The 19263-nt window shown below is 45.2% G+C and overlaps 1 protein-coding gene across 2 annotated transcripts in view; it reads left to right on the top strand.

The window, feature by feature from the left end:
- Positions 1–19263, top strand: part of GUCY1A2 (guanylate cyclase 1 soluble subunit alpha 2) — a 232493-nt gene that overhangs the window by 40124 nt on the left and 173106 nt on the right. For both annotated transcript variants that reach the window (XM_088456689.1, XM_088456687.1), the window contains one exon: positions 19154–19215. In XM_088456689.1, coding sequence (XP_088312815.1) covers positions 19154–19215 — 62 coding nt within the window. The remainder of the gene's footprint in view (positions 1–19153; positions 19216–19263) is intronic.

The following is a 19263-nucleotide window of genomic DNA, read 5'->3' as shown; positions in this document are numbered from 1 at the left end:
TTGCCCTGGACTGGCTTCTGCAGGGTCCTCAGCCGGATGTACTGGTTCCTCCCCTGCAGAGCCAGCAGAAATTCGGCGGCCAAGGCTCCCCTCTGGAGCAGACTCATCCGCCTGTGTCTCTGTTAGGAAAAATGAGAAAAGACTCACATTAGAATCTACATATTGGCCCACTAACATTTCAGAGTTGGTGACATCACAAGATTTACCTGGGACAACATGAGGAGCCGCAAAGTCTGGCATGTCCGTATCCATGTTGGACACGCCAAACACCTCCACAGGCTGCACACACCCCTGTGCCAGCTCTTCTAAATCCGTCAACTCTAATGACACAGGGGTGGGACCCCCACCTGTCCCCCTTGCATGCCTAGCCCTGTCCGCGAGTTTTTGCTTTAGGCGATATTTGAAGTCGCCCCATCTGTGGGAAAAAATGGAAGCCATTATCCTTTTGTTTAAAATGGTGTTTGTTTTTAGGGGGGGCAAGTGTTTACTTACCGCCGTTTGACATCCCGGGCTAGACGGACATAATCACCCACCCTATTGACAGCAACGGCTACCTCTTCCCACATTCTCCACTTCTGGCTTATACTCATATTCCTGTCTGCCTGTGGCAGGATATCCACACACTTCTGAATCAAAACCTCCATCTCCTTTCTTGTGAAATGTGGCTGCCTTTTTTTTTTTGCAGCTTTGGCCGGAATACTGGGCCCAGCAGCCTCTTCCATGTCATCCTCCTCACCTATTTGTGTAAATATTCAGATTTCTCTAATTCACAACTTGCCCAATCTTATGTTTCAAATTAATCATTGATACAAAATGCATGAAAGACTTACCGCCTGACTCTTGGGCATTGTTTCCCTGGTCTGTAGCCATGTCTGAGGTCCAAACAAGAAATACACCAGAATTTAAATGTGTTTTCGTGACGTATTTAATACATGCGTCCTTATTTTGCGGCCGCATCATTGATTGTGCGTTCCTATGATCCCTCCTTAATTTGTGCGGGAAACGAAACACTATTCATGGCTTGGTGTGTCTCGAGTCGAGGTGGCGTTTTTGGATTGTTGGAGGTTACCTTGGTTGGAGTTTCTTGTTTGCGGATAAAGCAGTTGGCGTTTGGAGTTTATTTTGTTTTCTAGATTTGCGTTTTTATTTTCCGTTCGCTTTTTTTGTATATTTTTTTTTTGCCTCGTTTCTTGATTTGGTAAGTTTTGTGAAGTCTAACTTTGGTTCAATTGGTGTCTCATTGTGTTTCTTCTTGTTATTAATTTTGTGATCCATAATTTCATATCTTTTAGCATTTTTTTAATTTCGGACCCAAAGACCTTTTGATTTGGAATCTTATATATTTGCTCTTGGTAAGTCCATTTTTTATCTTGTATTTGCGAACTATTAGCGCATTTTTCTCAGTTTGTTTATTAACTTGTATTTGCGAACTAATTAGCGCATTTTTCAATGCTTATTAATCCTGTAAAATTTTTTGTGGTTGCCCTTTCGCTTTTTTGGCTTACATTTCAACCCATTTTGATGTACTGTGTGCAATGTCATTTTGCTCTTTTGCCAAATGTGTGTTTCGCATATTTAAAGTTTTGTCTAGCACAAAATTTAGAAACAAATGCACAGACTAAAATTTTTCAAATTATTTTTGGGATTAATTTCAGTTTGGGCGTATCATGACAATACCCCGGCATGTAAGCAGCAATGGATGGTATCATCAAGCTAAGTTGTTCTTAATTTTCTTTTGGGGTGGGTCCAAAGCATTACATTCCAATCTTGCCATTTCAGGTTGATCTTGGGCGGATTGTTCTGGCCATGCTCCCGGAAGCCGACCAACCTCAATCTCGTCCCAGGCGTAGGCATCGTAGGCGTGCAAGGCCCCAGATATTTCGAACACGTGTCACCCTTTTTGGAATGCCCGATGATGAGGTTTTAAGACGCTACCGTCTTCCTCCCAAAATCATCATAGACACTCTCTCATTAATAGAGAGCGATCTTGAGCGGCAAATTGACAGTCCAACAGCAATACCACCACTTACGCAATTTATGGCGGTGTTACATTTCTGTGCCTCAGGATCGTTTCAAACAACGGTGGGAATAGTGGCGGGCATCTCACAATCCTCCTTTTCCAGGATCCTGAGGGCAGTGATGGAGGCACTTTTCAAGCACCTCCATCATTTTATTAAAATGCCTTTGGATATGGGTGCCCTTAGTGTGGCCAAGGCCAATTTTTACCAAATAGCTGACTTTCCACACATCATAGGGGTTGTGGATGGTACTCATATACCACTTCAGCCTCCAGCACGGCTGGAGGCAATATTTCGCAACCTAAAACACTATCACTCCCTGAATGTAATGGTGGTATGTGATGCCTCCCTCCAGATCCTGTCCCTGAATGCAAAATTACCAGGAAGTGCACATGACTCCTTCGTCATCCGGCAATCAGGGATATGGCACAAATTAAACAACCTCCAAGCTGGTGATGCGTGGCTTCTGGGTAAGTGTAGACCTTTAGTACATAACAATGTTAAGCTTGATACACAGTGATCCTGATGTTGTCTATTCTTTTTCACAGGAGACAGTGGATACCCTTGCATGCCCTGGCTGCTCACTCCTTATTTGGCTCCCACACCAGGTCGTCAAAGTGAGTTTAATACCGCACTTACAGCCACCAGGCAAGTGGTGGAGCGCTGTATCGGCCTTTTAAAAGGCCGATTCAGATGCCTCCACCGCTCTGGTGGCGAGCTCATGTATTTGCCGGATATGGTTTCGAAAATTGTGGTCCTGTGTGGGATCTTTCACAACATCGCCATAAGGAGTGGTGTTCCAATGCAGCCAGAGGATGCCTTACCTGAGGATGGCCCCCCCGAGGTTGGTCGGAGGTCAGTATGTGGGGGGGCCATACGCAATGATGTGGTGGCCCGATATTTTAGGTAATTATTGACCAAACAACAGTGTGTATACCCAATGTGTTACGGTTTTTTAGCGTTCATCTTTTTTGATATTAATTCTTGCACCATCTTCTGTTTGTTTGCATAATCTTTGGCACTCCCACGATGACTACTTCCTGCTACCCTTCAAAAACCTTTATGTGGAAACTTCTGGAATATATTCTGACACCAAAATTGCAACGCCATATTTTTGAAATCATGTGGGCATGGGCCTTCGTCAACCAGTTCTTGATTTGTTGTGTGTTTGTTTCGTGTTTTTGGTATGTGGTGTATTTCTGATTATCACTGTGTGTTTTGTTTGTGAGTGACCACTTTGTATTTTGATTGCTGTTGTGAATAAATATTTGGAGAGTGTAATTTGTTTCCTTTTTGGGCACGTTAGAAGCAAGTGTAAACAAACTCCCAAACGTTAATTTTACCTAAGGGGTAACCCAGTAATGAAGCAAGTGGAGCTAAAATGTAATATGTTTTCGGGGTACTAACCAACACACCAAGGAATCCTGTACAATCAGTTGCCTTCGTAAGATTGTCCTAAGCAGTTTGGCCACCAAATAGGAACCTGAAAAATGGTGTAAACTATCATGTTGACCACCACAAAAAAGGAAAATGACATTGGTACTGGGAGGTGTTTCTTGTGCCTGTTTGCATTCAAAATACAACACACAATCTGTAGTGAGATTCTGTGGCAATCCTTGCTTGAACAGTCTACTTATGTCAGTGTAAAGAATCTTGGATTTACTCCAAACGCATGAGACAGAGCTTGATTTAAAACTGATTTATTATGAAACAATTTGAAAAAAAAAAAATATATATACTAATTCCTAAGGAGGACCAACAGATGGTCAAGGCCCTGCAGAAGCCCGGTGACCTGCTCCCGCATACGGCCCACACAATAAATTATTTGTTCCCGACGCCTCTGTTCCTCTGTGGGTGACAAAAGTTTGGGGATTAATAAATCGATAATGAAGCAACATTCTAAAAAAACACAAAACAAGCAAACCAAAACTTAAAAGCTTGTGGGCAAAAAAAACATTACACGGATAAAATCCAGCACCCCAAAATGTCGTAGGCCAAAAATACAAGGGCCCTAAAAAAATGCACACAGGTGTGATATGTGTATGGTGACATCAGCAGGAACAGGTAAAGACAACCCCCAAAAATACCCTAAGGCGACAGAAAGCCAACAAAAATGGGGACGACACATGATTACATACAAACAGTTTGTGGTGGCCAAAAGAAAATTTAAAAACATACCGTTCTCCAAAACGTCCGAGCCAGAAGCCACTCCCTGGACCACCTCGGAGGTGGCTACATTCCCCAAACCTAGGGGCAGGGTGTTTGCGGAATCCTGGGAGGGGGTATTTGGAGGAGGGACGGATGGAAGAGAGGGGGAATTGGGCTGGAGGGGAAGTAGACCTGAAATCTCGGCCACAGGGTCTGGGGAGGAGGGGGTAATTGAGGAATTGGGGGTTGGAGAGAGGGGCCGGGACCGGCGTCTTGTATGGCGATGCCGCCGTAGTCTTTGCTGTGCCCCTAAAAAATGAAAAAAATATTGTGGTTAGTTTCAACAGGAATCCAAAATAAAATAAAAAAAAACAAAAAAAAAACAATGACTAAATAGGACAGACATGAAAACATGCACATGCAGATATGACTACAATGACTCAATAGGACAGACATGAAAACATGCACATGCAGATATGACTACAATGACTCAATAGGACAGACATGAAAACATGCACATGCAGATATGACTACAATTACTCAATAGGACAGACATGAAAACATGCACATGCAGATATGACTACAATGACTCAATAGGACAGACATGAAAACATGCACATGCAGATATGACTACAATGACTCAATAGGACAGACATGAAAACATGCACATGCAGATATGACTACAATGACTCAATAGGACAGACATGAAAACATGCACATGCAGATATGACTACAATGACTCAATAGGACAGACATGAAAACATGCACACGCAGTTAGGGCCCACAAGATAAACTTGAAAACCACAGTCCAGAAAACTTACTTTCCGCAATCTGCATGCGAAAGCATGCCAGCAAGCGGAGCGTCCGCCGGTGCAGGTCCGACCACCTGCGCTCCAGCTGGCCAATATGTCGGCGTGAGCCGAAGGAGCGCAGGCGGCGACGTACCTCCGCATATGCGGAACGCTTTCGCCTATTTGAGATGGGTGGAGGCTGACTGGTGATCCGCCTGTCCATCACCTCCGTCAGCACCAGCAGTTCGCGCCTGGTGAATGCGGCGGATCTCATGATGGCAATGGTGTTTTTTTGGCAAAATATTTTTAATAAAGCACCCAAAAAAAATTTGATTGGCTAATGTATTTGGGAAATTAACAGGACAAATTCTATTGGTTAGTGTATGAGTCATGTGTTCGACAGGGCCACAAATCTCTTGAGAGTTATGATAGGCTTGATGCAGTGACATGCGTAAGCAAATTTAAATAAAGAAATGAACCACAGAAAATTTGTGGGGAGACAAACAAATAGAACAATTGTTTAATTGGGGCTAACATGTCTTTTGAACAATAAAAGTGAAGGTTTCAGCCGTACGCAAATACAAACACGGACAAGATTAAAGTTTATTGCATTGTGTTGAAAAAAAAAAACCAATTAAGCTAATTGATACATTGATTGGCATGATACGATTGAGGGAGGTAGGCAGAAAAAACGAGCAGGTCATCGGAATCTGACAGTCCCACTTCCGGTTTGTACTTGTGCGTGCGTTCCCTTCAAGCCATTTCGGGGATGTACGCTCGCTATTTGGCACGCTCGTTAGTTAGAGGAGGGGTCGGCTGAGTTTGGGGCGGATTTTTTGCTGCGTACGAAAATACGAGCGAGTGTTTGAATTTAAATATTTTTTTACGTACGCCGAACGTACGTACGCCCACGTGGGTCTGAATCAGGCCCTTTGTTTCTTAATACCATCTGAATGATTTAATTGAGGCGCTGTCACTTGATTTGATAAACACTTGCAATGTACCCATGTTTTTCACTCTATGGGGCATATTTATCACAATCCGCATTTTAAATGCAGATGTGTTAAATATTTGGCATATACATTTGCAACACAAAAATGTTTATTTTCACGCAAATTTAGTAAGAAGCTCTATTGCCGGGAGACTGGCTTATGCTATCACTCTGCATCCTGCATCGGTCCTCTGTGCGTACTGCGCAGTACGTAGCCATCGGCTGGCATATGCGTCAGTGAGAGGACATGGACAGGAATATGGAGAATCCCTCTCAGAACAAACCTTCTGTACAGTAGCCCATACGGCCATAGGCTTTGCTATCCAAAGCTTGGTAAATCCGGCAGGACAGCAGCCCCTATAGAAAACGATGGGGGTTGCATTTGTGGTCAGAATTAGAGTAGCCACTCGATGATATCTGCTAAGATCCCTCAATGGTACACCTGGGGGATGCTTAATATTTGTGGGTACCCCAAAAAATGCTGGTTCATTGTTGAACCTTTATACCTACAGGAATATTGAGTAACGGAGATCATTTATTATTCGTTTACATGACATTAGGCCGTTGTATATAGGCAAACCAACATGTATTACTTTTTGGGAGTAGTAGAAAAGTAGTAGTAGAAAAAATGTGTAATAAACAGATGAAAAAAACTTAAAGGTAGGAATAATAAGAAAAACATTATTGTCGATTCATTATAAAGTCATGCTATAAAGAGAATATAGTTATATGAATACATGTAACCATGTTACCAGGTCTCTGTCCCTCCCACCTCAGCCATCTCTACCTTGGTTACTTACTGCACTCAGGTCCCCCTCTACACACTTATGCCTCATGTCATCTGTCTGTCTCCCCCTCCCCTAGATTGTAAGCTCCTAGGAGCAGGGTCCTCCTCCCCACTCACAGCCTTCTTCTCTAGCACTTCTATGACAGCCTTCACCTTCAGAGCTGTACTGTGTATGGAGAATTGTGTTGCTAATTGTTACTTGTGTTCTGTTTATATTTTGGTTACTGTATTGTAATGTAATGTTCTGTGTACCCTTTACTGTATGTACGGCGCTGCAGACCACTTGTGGCGCCCTATAAATAAAATGTAATAATAATAATAATGTACTGTAGTGTTAGGGCTATTCATCAAGTTCCGAAAAATAATTTTTTTCAGGACTTGATGGTGTTACTGAACGCCACTTTCAGATGGCGTTCAGCCCCCGATAACCTTCACAGGCTGCTGTTTAGACGGCAACCTGTGAAGATTTACAAGGCAGCCACAGCAGATCCCTCCCTGATGTAGAGATAGCAAAGGATAGACAGCGCTCACAGATAGGAACAATTTTAATACATATAGTTAAAATATTACATAAATAGTTAAAATATAACATATTACATAAATAGCATAACAAAATAAATCAATTCAATAATTACAAGATCAAAAACAACTGACCGGTCAGTGAAAAAAATATACTAAATAAATGAATAGATTCCTTCAGTGGATGAGACTTCAATGATGGCTACAACGTGGCTTGTGTTAGTAATCAAGCACAGTTTGGCACATGATGATTGTTTGTTTAGTTGGTTAGTGAAGCATAAACAGCAGTATTATAGCTTGTGTTAGTCATATAACAGATCATCAGTCATCCAAGCAACCATATATACTTTATAGCAGAGCTCCAGCAAGTGAACAAATGGATGGTTTGGATATAGATCCTATTAAATGTGCGGTTGTCTGTTAGTAGCAGCTAGCATGATTAATGCCAAAAAATACTTCAGACAGCATTGCAGTTGGACTTATTTAGCCACATACATCACAGGTTTGAATCCACCTCTGTGGAAATATTAGGACCAACCAAATCCAATCCTTAGCTCAAAAAAATGAGCTGGTACTCACAGTTCACTGTTCTCCCGGGAGATTCAAAAATATATATACTTAAACCAGCTGGTTGTATGATCAAGTGCAATGTGATCCGATGCAGTCTTTCTCTTTACGCGTTTCTCCGCCTCCTTAATGCTCAGCGGCTTCCTCAGAAGTGTATCTGCACTGTCTTACTCACCCGGTTTATATCACAGGGAGCGGCGCTATGCGCATGTGTCCTGGATCTCAATCCAAGACTCATTATGGAAAGAAGTCACATGACATTTTAAAATAGCTTTATGCATATCCTCCACCCGGTCTTTTTCAAGGGGAACAGCGCTATGCGCATGCGTCCTGGGTCTCAAACCAAGACTCGTTATGGGAAAAAGCCACATGATCGTTTCATAAAGCTTTATGTAAATCTTCCACCCGGACATCCTTGGCATGTTAAAATACATATGGACTTTTTTATTATTACATATTTCTCAAGTGTGCTCAGTCAAGTAGCATCAAGGTCTCAGGAAACTCCAAAAACCAACAATTTAAAAACAGTGCCAGCAATGCAGGGGGCTAATCTACAGGACAGGGGAGACTTACCTCCACCATCCAGTATGCTGATGCAGTGTGCGCACACTAAATAGCTCCTCCCTCCTGCTGCCTGGCTGTCACTTCAATGGCTACTCTGCAAGCAGTAATCTTATTATTATTTATTACCAGTTATTTAAATAGCGCACACATATTCCGCAGCGCTTTACAGAGAATATTTGGCCATTCACATCAGTCCCTGCCCCAGTGGAGCTTACAATCTATATTCCCTATCACATGCGCGCATACATACACACTAGGGTTAATTTGTGTTCGGAGCCAATTAACCTACCAGTATATTTTTGGAGTGTGGGAAACCCACGCAGGCACAGGGAGAATATACAAACTCCGCACAGGTAGGGCTGTGGTGGGAATTGAACACATGACCTCATTGCTGTGAGGCAGTAATGCTAACCATTACACCGTCTGTGCTGCCAATGTAAATGATGTGTACTACGCATGCGGTATGATTTACTGCCGGCCGACGGCAGCGGCAGCCCGCCAGAGGAGGAAATCCCGATCGTCCTAAAGGTAAGTGTAAACTAACCTAATCTTACCCCCTAACCCACCTTTAGGGTGCCTAACCCTAACTTACCCCCACTGTGCCTAACCCTAATCCCCCCTCTAAGTGCCTAAACCTAACCCCCCCATCCCTACCGCCTAAACCTAAGTCCCCCGGGGGGGTGCCTAACCCTAACCTCCCCCTGGGGGTGCCTAACCCCCCTTCCCCTAGCCTGATGCTAACCTCCAGGGGGTGCCTAACCCTAAGTCCCCCCCGGGAGCCCTAAACCTACCCCCCCCGTGGCTGTCCGCGCCCCCCCCGCGGCTGTCAGTGCCCGGCACCCGGCATCCCTTCGATCGGTAAAATGACAGGCGTCTACATTTAGACGCCTGTCATTTAACCCTCACCGGGATTAAGGAGCTGGTGGTCGGCATTGCATCCGCTGGCTTCCTGAACGTATACCGTGTATAGTCCCAATAGTTGCTGATCCCAATGCACAGGGGAGGGGCAGGTATAGCATACTCAGGGGCCTATTTATCATCACTTAATATTCACAAAAGCAGGAGAAAATGCACATTTTCACCTGCAATTGTAAAAATTAAGTTATCGGGACATTCATCACGAGGGTAAAGCAGGAGATATCACAGATATCTCCTACTTACCTTCCTCTTGCGGAATGGCCCACTGTCCCCATACACTAGTATCACAGATATCTCCTACTTACCTTCCTCTCCTGGAATGGCCCGCTGTCCCCATACACTAGTATCACAGATATCTCCTACTTACCTTCCTCTTGCGGAATTGCCCACTGTCCCCATACACTAGTATCACAGATATCTCCTACTTACCTTCCTGTCCTGGAATGGCCTCCTGTCCCCATACACTAGTATCACAGATATCTCCTATTTACCTTCCTCTCCTGGAATGGCCCGCTGTCCCCATACACTAGTATCACAGATATCTCCTCCTTAACTTCCTCTCCCGGAATGGCCCGCTGTCCTCATACACTAGTATCACAGATATCTCCTGCTTACCTTCCTCTTGCGGAATGGCCCGCTGTCCCCATACACTAGTATTACAGATATCTCCTGCTTACCTTCCTCTCCCGGAATGGCCCGCTGTCCCCATACACTAGTATCACAGATATCTCCTATTTACCTTCCTCTTGCGGAATGGCCCTTTGTCCCCTTAGACTAGTATCACAGATATCTCCTGCTTACCTTCCTCTTGCGGAATGGCCCGCTGTCCCCATACACTAGTATCACAGATATCTCCTACTTACCTTCCTCTCCTGGAATGGCCCGCTGTCCTCATACACCAGTATCACAGATATCTCCTGCTTACCTTCCTCTCCTGGAATGGCCCGCTGTCCCCATACACTAGTATCACAGATATCTCCTACTTACCTTCCTCTCCTGGAATGGCCCGCTGTCCCCATACACTAGTATCACAGATATCTCCTACTTACCTTCCTCTCCTGGAATGGCCCACGGACCCCATACACTAGTATCACAGATATCTCCTACTTACCTTCCTCTCCTGGAATGGCCCGCTGTACTCATACACTAGTATCACAGATATCTCCTGCTTACCTTCCTCTTGCGGAATGGCCAGCTGTCCTCATAGACTAGTATCACAGATATCTCCTGCTTACCTTCCTCTTGCAGAATGGCCCACTGTCCCCATACACTAGTATCACAGATATCTCCTGCTTACCTTCCTCTCCCGGAATGGCCCGCTGTCCCCATATACTAGTATCACAGATATCTCCTACTTACCTTCCTCTTGCGGAATGGCCCTTTGTCCCCTTACACTAGTATCACAGATATCTCCTACTTACCTTCCTCTCCTGGAATGGCCCGCTGTCCCCATACACTAGTATCACAGATATCTCCTACTTACCTTCCTCTCCTGGAATGGCCCGCTGACCCCATATACTAGTATCACAGATATCTCCTACTTACCTTCCTCTTCTGGAATGGCCCGCTGTACTCATACACTAGTATCACAGATATCTCCTGCTTACCTTCCTCTTGTGGAATGGCCAGCTGTCCTCATACACTAGTATCACAGATATCTCCTGCTTACCTTCCTCTTGCGGAATGGCCCGCTGTCCCCATACACTAGTATCACAGATATCTCCTGCTTACCTTCCTCTCCTGGAATGGCCCGCTGTTCTCATACACCAGTATCACAGATATCTCCTGCTTACCTTCCTCTTACGGAATGGCCCGCTGTCCTCATACACTAGTATCACAGATATCTCCTACTTACCTTCCTCTCCTGGAATGGCCCGCTGTACTCATACACTAGTATCACAGATATCTCCTGCTTACCTTCCTCTTGCGGAATGGCCCGCTGTCCTCATACACCAGTATCACAGATATCTCCTGCTTACCTTCCTCTTGCGGAATGGCCCGCTGTCCCCATACACTAGTAGCACAGATATCTCCTGCTTACCTTCCCCTGTGCCTAACCCTAATACCCCCTCTAAGTGCCTAAACCTAACCCCCCCTTCCCTGCCACCTAAACCTAAGTCCCCCGGGGGGGTGCCTAACCCTAACCCCTCCTTCCCCTAGCCTGATGCTAACCTCCAGGGGGGTGCATAACCCTAAGTCCCGCCCGGGAGCCCTAAACCCCCGGCAGCCCTAAAACACTAGAATGTGGTATATGGGAAAGATTTCTGGACTGCACAACCTTACTATATATATTATTGGAGGTGCTGCCTGATGAGACTAATTGCAGGCACAGAAACAGACAAATCTCAGGTGCACAACTCCAAATTATTAATAATATATATAAATGCAATAAAATTTTGCAATCAATAGAGATTTTTAGCATAATCATGGCCAAGGTTATGGGCCTACCCACCATATCCAGGTAACCTCTTTCAGGTAGGTCCCTAACATACTAGGGTTCAAATCAAGAGTGCAGGACCCCCCAAAACTGGCCCAGCCAAGCTGCCCCAGGGCACCACCATAGTAAGAAAAGTGCAGTGTAAAGAGATAGGTAGGAGCAGCTGCAGCTGCATATAAAGAATTAAAATAAAAAAGTGAAGTACATATATATTAAACACACAGTGAAGGGTTAAAGGGCCTGATTCAGACCCACTCGCGAGCGGCTGTCCGCTCGCAAGTGGGTCGATGGTCTGCACTGAGCATGCGCACGACGGAGGGAGCTCCGTCGGGCGCATGCGCCAGACACGACGAGCGAAGGACTTTCCTTCGCTCGTTGTGTCCGATCAAAGAGGGCGTGCTGTCAATGTTGATTGACAGCACGCCCCCTTTGGTGGGCGTGCCGGGGGCGTGCCTCCCTGACGGGGGCGTTCCCATGGGAACGCCTCCCGTCAGAAGCCAGCCCACTGACATCACTAGTGATGTCAGTGGGAGTGATTTTGGTTCTGATAGAGCCAAAATCACTCCGGAGCTTGCGGTTGAAAACCTCAACCGCAGGCTCCTGCTCGCAGTTTCGATGGTCGCGATGGTCACGACCATCGCGGCCATCAAAATGCACGCTCGTATAGCCTGTGGGTGGTGACCCACAGCTATACGAGCGTCCAGGAGGACGCTCCATGAAAATGGAGCCCGGCCCTCATTCAGAGCGTGCGCTCTGCTCAGAGCGTACAGCTCTGAATGAGGGCCAAAATGTGTTATAAAGGAAAATGTGTTATAATGCGGTGCCCTAAGACAGATCAACCAACGCAATCCAGGTGGACCCACGTCCCAAAAATGAACCAAAGTTGCACTACAGTATATAACTTGTAGGACTTACCTAGAATTGTGCCTAATACAGTGTGCATATACATTACCATACTCCATGCTTTTAAACCAATAAGGAAGGGTGCTAATCCAGAATAAGGGCGTCTCCTTTCCCTCAGAAGTGCAATAAAGCACATTAAATGGAGTATATGGGAAAGATTTCTGGACTGCACAACCTGACTATATATATGATGGGAGGTGCTACCTGATGAGACTAATTGCAGGCACAGAAACAGACAAATCTCAGGTGCACAACTCCAAATTATTAATAATATATATAAATGCAATAACATATTGCAATCAATAGAGGTTTTTAGCATAATCATGGCCAAGGTTATGGGCCTACCCACCATATCCAGGTAACCTCTTTAGGGTAGGTCCCTAACATACTAGGGTTCAAATCCGGAGCACAGGATCCCCCAAAACTGGCCCAGCCAAGCTGCCCCAGGACACCTCCATAGTAAGAAAAGTGCAGTGTAAAGAGATAGTTAGGAGCAACTGCAGCTGCATATAAAGAATGTGCTTTATTGCACTTCTGAGGGAAAGGAGACATTCTGGACTAGCACCCTTCCTTATTGGTTTAAAAGCATGGAGTATGGTAATGTATATGCACACTGTATTAGGCACAATTCTAGGTAAGTCCTACAAGTTATATACTGTAGTGCAACTTTGGTTCATTTTGGGGGCGTGGGTCCCGCTGGATTGCATTGGCTGATCTGTCTCAGGGCACCGCATTATAACACATTTTCCTTTATAACACATTTTATTAACCCTTCACTGTGTGTTTAATATATATGTACTTCACTTTTTTATTTTCATTCTTTATATGCAGCTGCTCCTAACTATTAAACCTCTATTGATTGCAAAATTTTATTGCATTTATATATATTATTAATAATTTGGAGTTGTGCACCTGAGATTTGTCTGTTTCTGTGCCAACACTAGAATGGGGACAGAATTCATCAATATTCATAATATTTTCGGAGCTTGACTGCGGGAGCATTAGCCACCTTCAGATGGCGAATGTTCCTGTCCCGGACTTGCAACCCGCTCCTTTCCTATGGGAAGGAGGTCCGGGTTGCGAAGAGGGATCCTTTGTTCGGCTCCTTCCGCCGGACGTCGGGGCTCTTGTGCGCATGCGTGACCTGTAATGCTGCAGTATTACTTTCAACTAAATATATATTAATTATGGAAAGTATTCAGCTGGGGTTCGCCCAGCAGCCTAGGAATGTTAAATAGCGGTGATACTACATTACGTATAGCTGCGATAGGAAGCAATACAGATTGATAGTTACAGCCTCCCACAACAATCAATGTAAATAGGCCCCTTAATCACTGAATCAAACACCAGAGGGAAAGGGGTAGATGTATCAAACCTTTGAGAGAGATACAGTGGAGAAGTTACCCATAGCAGCCAATCAGCTTGTAGTTATCATTTATCTAGCACAGTCCATGAAGTGACAGTTAGAAGTTGATTGGTTGCTATGGGCAATTTCTCCACTTTATCCCTCTCGGAGGTTTGATACATTTACCCCTTGAACAAAACAATAAAAAAGTATATTTATATATACATATATATATATATATATATATATATATATGTTTCCAGCTAAACCGACTCAAAAGAGTATTAAAGTAAAAATAGGTCTGGCTATTGAGGGACACACCACCTCCGGTCATGAAGGGGTTAATGCTGTCAACATCTCTCTTATCTATCCAGCCATCTATTAAACACCTTCAAACACCAAAAACAGAGCCTCTGTGGGGAGAAAGGCGCATCTGTGAAAGCTGATATTCTGCAAATAAGCCTTATCGATCTCCATCTCCGCAATCTGGCACATTTACGGTGATGGTGGCTTATTTTCTAAGGCTGGAGGCAGTAACCAGGAGGACCTATTGCTCAGTCTGAAAGCGGAGTCCTGGGTGCTGTATATCCGTGACACATACAGAGGGAGAAGAATAGATGCAATTTGTCAGCTAAACAATCCCCCTAATCTCCCAGCGGAGATGCTTTCTTCCTTAGAGAAGGTTAGACATTCCCACTCCTAAGTGATGTGCATGTACAGAGAGGGGGCTCTCTCCCATCCCCTCCTACCATTTATCAAGGTGTAAAACATGCGGCAGTAACTGTACAAAGGGATGGAGAGACCAACTCTTAGCAGCGCCCTCTCTTTAGAAGAAGTCAGTATTTTTGTGCAGTTTTTTTAAACTGTCTACTGAAATCCATGGATGCTCCTTTGTTGTACAGTATTTCATTTCATTGAATAATAGCTTTAGATGATATCATCAATGCCGACTAATATGAAAGAATGGCGATTACAGCCAGTGATTACTGTACTGTCGCATGTCATGGCTTCTCTTTAAAAAACAGTGGCTTGTTGGCCAGAGTCAGCGTCACTGACCTATAGTGTGATTGCTTTAACGAAACTCAGCCACACTTAAGGTGCGTATCCACTAGCAGACTGTGAAATGACAGTCTGTGCTGTGCTGTGCCTACAGTGAACGGTCAGTCGTCATTCCTGAACATGGTCGATCTGTTGTTATCGGGAGATTGACCAGCATGTTCAGGCGACGATTGATGTCAGAAACGACCAGCGGGAGCGCACATCGCTGGTCGTTTGCGTCATGAATTTGCACGATTTGTGCCAGAGTACTGAGCGAAAGCACGATTACGATGTCGTGATAGTGCAATCTCGCAGTAATGTCGCGTAATGGATATGTGGCATTAGGGCCCCATTTAACCAGGAGACATAACCCCTTTATCACTCGCTGATGCTTTATTAGCTCCAATCTCAGGGCATATTTATCAAGCTTTTCACCCATGATTAAGTTCCCATAATTCTCAATGGGGACTGCTTTGTGGAGCAATTTACCAATCTCCAAATACAGTAGCTCAACTTCTTGGATCTTGACTCTAACGTAATGATGGCTGTCAATGGCTTTACCATCGATGGTTGATTTGTTTTTTTTTCATTGGCGGCAAACCATGGATGGTTGCAAAACCATGAATAGTTGATGGCCATCCCTACCTTCTAAAGATGGCGTTCGCCACTGTAGCTGCAGTATCGCCAGAGAGGGATCTTCCTGCCTGAACGGTGCACACATGCGCAGTACAAACACCTGATGGGCGAAAATGCACAGTACAAACACTGGGTCAGAATTAAAAAGTTAATTCTTTTGCCGTTGTGATAAGCCAGTGGAGAAGGAGCTGTCAATTGGGCACAGTCATCACTGGGACAGTTTCATATAGTCTGCGCTGTTCCCACATAACTGCAATGGTAAATTGCACCATTCATTCATATGGTTTCATTGAACATAATGGTGATAATAACACAAGTTAATTATAGTGTCAAAAATGTAGCCCCTATTATGTGTTAATTTGCCTATTGCCCTAATCATTTAACTCACAACTACATCCTCTAAGGGTGGGTACACATTACGACGAGCGGCAATCGTGCAGGTGGTTGGGGCGATTTCTCTTCGCCCCAGACCATCAGAATGCCGGTACACACTACACAATGTAATGAACGACGAAACAATACCTCGTTCCGTCCTTCATTACAATGCATCGCCGCACACATGATATTATCATTTGATTGACCTTGCAGCATGGTCAGTTAAACAATATTGTATGTTGCCTGCATGAGCGCACTATTGAGGGTACACACTAGACAATGTAGATGATTTGTTGTTCCAATATGGCAAATCATCCCGATATCGTCCCGGTGTATACCCAGCCTAAAAGGGGGGGGGGGGGGTACACACTAGACCAGGCATGTCAAACTCAAAATACCAACTGGGCCGAATATTCAAGGTCTAAGAGTGTGTGGACTGCAACTAGATAAAAGTCTTATATGCAATTTTGAAAGGTTTATTATTAATAAAAACCAATGCAGTGCCCCCTGTAGTAGTGCCCCTTATGCAATTCCCACCTGTATTAGAGCCCCTTATGCAATGCCCCCTGAATTTGTGCCCATTATGCAATGCCCCTTATGCAGTGCCCTAGTAGTGCCCATTATGCAGTGCCCCAGTGATACCCCTTATGTTGTGCCCCCAGTAATGTCCCCAGCAATGCCCCTAGTAGTGCCCCTTATGTAGAGCCCCCAGTAATTCCCCTAATGTTGTGCCCCCAGTAATGCCCCTTATGCAGAGCCCCAGTAATGCCCCTTATGCAGAGCCCCCAGTAATGCCCATAGAAGTGCACCTTATGCAGTGCCCCCAGTAATGCCCATTATGCATAGCCCCCAGTAATGTCCCTAGTAGTGCCCCTTATGCAGTGCTGCAGTAATGCTCCTAGAACTGCACCTTATGCAGTGCCCCTGTAATGCCCCTTATGTTGTGCCCCCAGTAATACCCCTTATGCAGAGCCCCAGTAATGCCCCTTATGCGGAGCCCCCAGTAATGCCCCTAGAAGTGTACTTTATGCAGTGCCCTTAGTAATGCCCCTTCTGTTGTGCCCCCAGTAATGCCCCTTATGCACCCCAGTAATGCCCCTTATGCAGAGCTCCCAGTAATGTCCCTAGAAGTGGCCCTTATGCAGTGCCCCAGTAATGCCCCTATAAGTGCACCTTATGCAGTGCCCCCAGTAATGCCCCTTATGTTGTGCCCCCAGTAATGCCCGTTATGCAGAGCCCCAGTAATGCCCCTTATGCAGAGCCCCCAGTAATAGCCCTTATACAGAGCCCCCTTATGCAGTGCCCCAGTAATGCCCCTTATGTTGTGCCCACAGTAATGCCCCTTATGCAGAGCCCCCAGTAAAGCCCCTTATGCAGAGCCTCCAGTAATTTCTCTTATGTTGTGCTCCCAGTAATTTCTCTTATGTTGTGCTCCCAGTAATGCCCCTTATGCAGAGCCCCCAGTAATGCCCCTTATGCAGAGCCTCCAGTAATGCCCCTAGAAGTGCACCTTATGCAGTGCCCCCAGTAATGCCCCTTATGTTATGCCCCCAGTAATGCCCCTTATGCAGAGCCCCCTTATGTTGTGCCCACAGTAATGCCCCTTATGCAGAGCCCCCAGTAATGCCCCTTATGCAGAGCCCCCAGTAATGCCCCTTATGCAGAGCCCCCAGTAATTTCTCTTATGTTGTGCTCCCAGTAATGCCCCTTATGCAGAGCCTCCAGTAATGCCCCTAGAAGTGCACCTTATGCAGTGCCCCAGTAATACCCCTTATACAGCGCCCCCAGTAATGCCCCTAGAAGTGCACCTTATGCAGTGTCCCCAGTTATACCCCTTATGTTGTGCCCTCAGTATAGAACAGGCCCCACTTACCTGTGCAGTACTTACCTTTCTTCACGATGGCCGCTGGACTCCAGTCCACGCCGCCATCACTCCCACCATCCCGCGTAGACGCTGCCGCTGACTGGATCTAATTAGATACAGAGCAGCAGACGCAGGCTCCTCTCATCGCAGGCGCCGCATCACTGGGAACGCTGACCTCTGAAGCGATCAGAGGCTTCAGAAACCAGCGTTGCCGGCTTTAAACAAAGTAAACACTGCCCGGTCGGAGCTGAGCTCTGATCGTGGCAGGGGGGTGGGCCGCATATTATATATATGTGAGCCCACACTCTTGGGCTGCATAAAATGTTTATTCGGGCCGCAAGCGTCCCGCGGGCCGCATGTTTGACATGCATGCACTAGACAATATGTCGCCCGTTCATAACGTCCATGTCGGCAAATGTGTATGCAGTATGAGCGACCAGGCGCGCTCCCGTGGGGTCGTTCATCGCATCGGCAGATCGAGGCTACATGCTGCTCAATCTGTAAATTTGATGACGCCCCCATGCTTGTGGAAGTGGCTGGTGAACAACATTTTGTGCAGTCGTTTACCAGATCGTGCGGTATCAAACGACCTCACGATATGTCGTTCATTGCAGCGTGCATCGGTCGGGTACGCACATCGTCTAGTAGTGTATACCCGGCTTTAAACTCCGGTCTGATCTGTTTCAGCAGTTCGGCCTGATCTCGAGCAACAAAAGCTTTTCAAGGGCATCTTGGAGCTGCCATTGTCACAAACACTACCTGCTCCTGCCCGTACGGCACTGGTTATTACAGTACTGATTTCCTTATAAACAAACATTATCTGACGTTAGTATTCCAGGCTGCCCTGGTTCTATAAATCTCATTTGTTCCATAATTTGACTGTAAATCTATCCCAACATTCATTTTCATTGAATTCCACGTCTATCCCCTTTTTGTGTGGTGGTCATACCCCCATCCATCTCCTTTATTGTAAACGAGATATGACTTAATCAGGTCAGGTTCATACATAGCCTTCAACGTGCCCACATAAATAGTAAATCAGATGCTATCAGACCTCATCCTCGCTTCATTATCTGACTAGAAAATAAAAATAGGCTGAAAAAAAAGAGAATAATTTTTGTAAAATATGATATCAAAGGTTAAAGTGTGAATGAAACAGAAATGATTCCGCTGTTTTTCATTGCTGGCAAATGATTGTGGATCTTGGTTTCCTTGTGCATACAGTAAGTGTCTGTTTTTTTTTACTCTGCAGCCTCAGACTATTCAGCAGACGTTACAGAGAACATTGCAGCATTATGAGCACCAAGTCATTGGGTAAGGACAAACTCAAGAGAATATTAATAACTAACCACTCAAGTGGAT

Source organism: Taudactylus pleione, unplaced genomic scaffold (assembly GCF_031769625.1).
Source record: "Taudactylus pleione unplaced genomic scaffold, aTauple2 ptg000711l, whole genome shotgun sequence".
In the NCBI taxonomy this organism is placed as follows: Eukaryota; Metazoa; Chordata; class Amphibia; order Anura; family Myobatrachidae; genus Taudactylus; species Taudactylus pleione.
The sequence above is the reverse complement of the archived record's forward strand: the minus strand, read 5'-3'. Positions and strand labels throughout refer to the sequence as shown.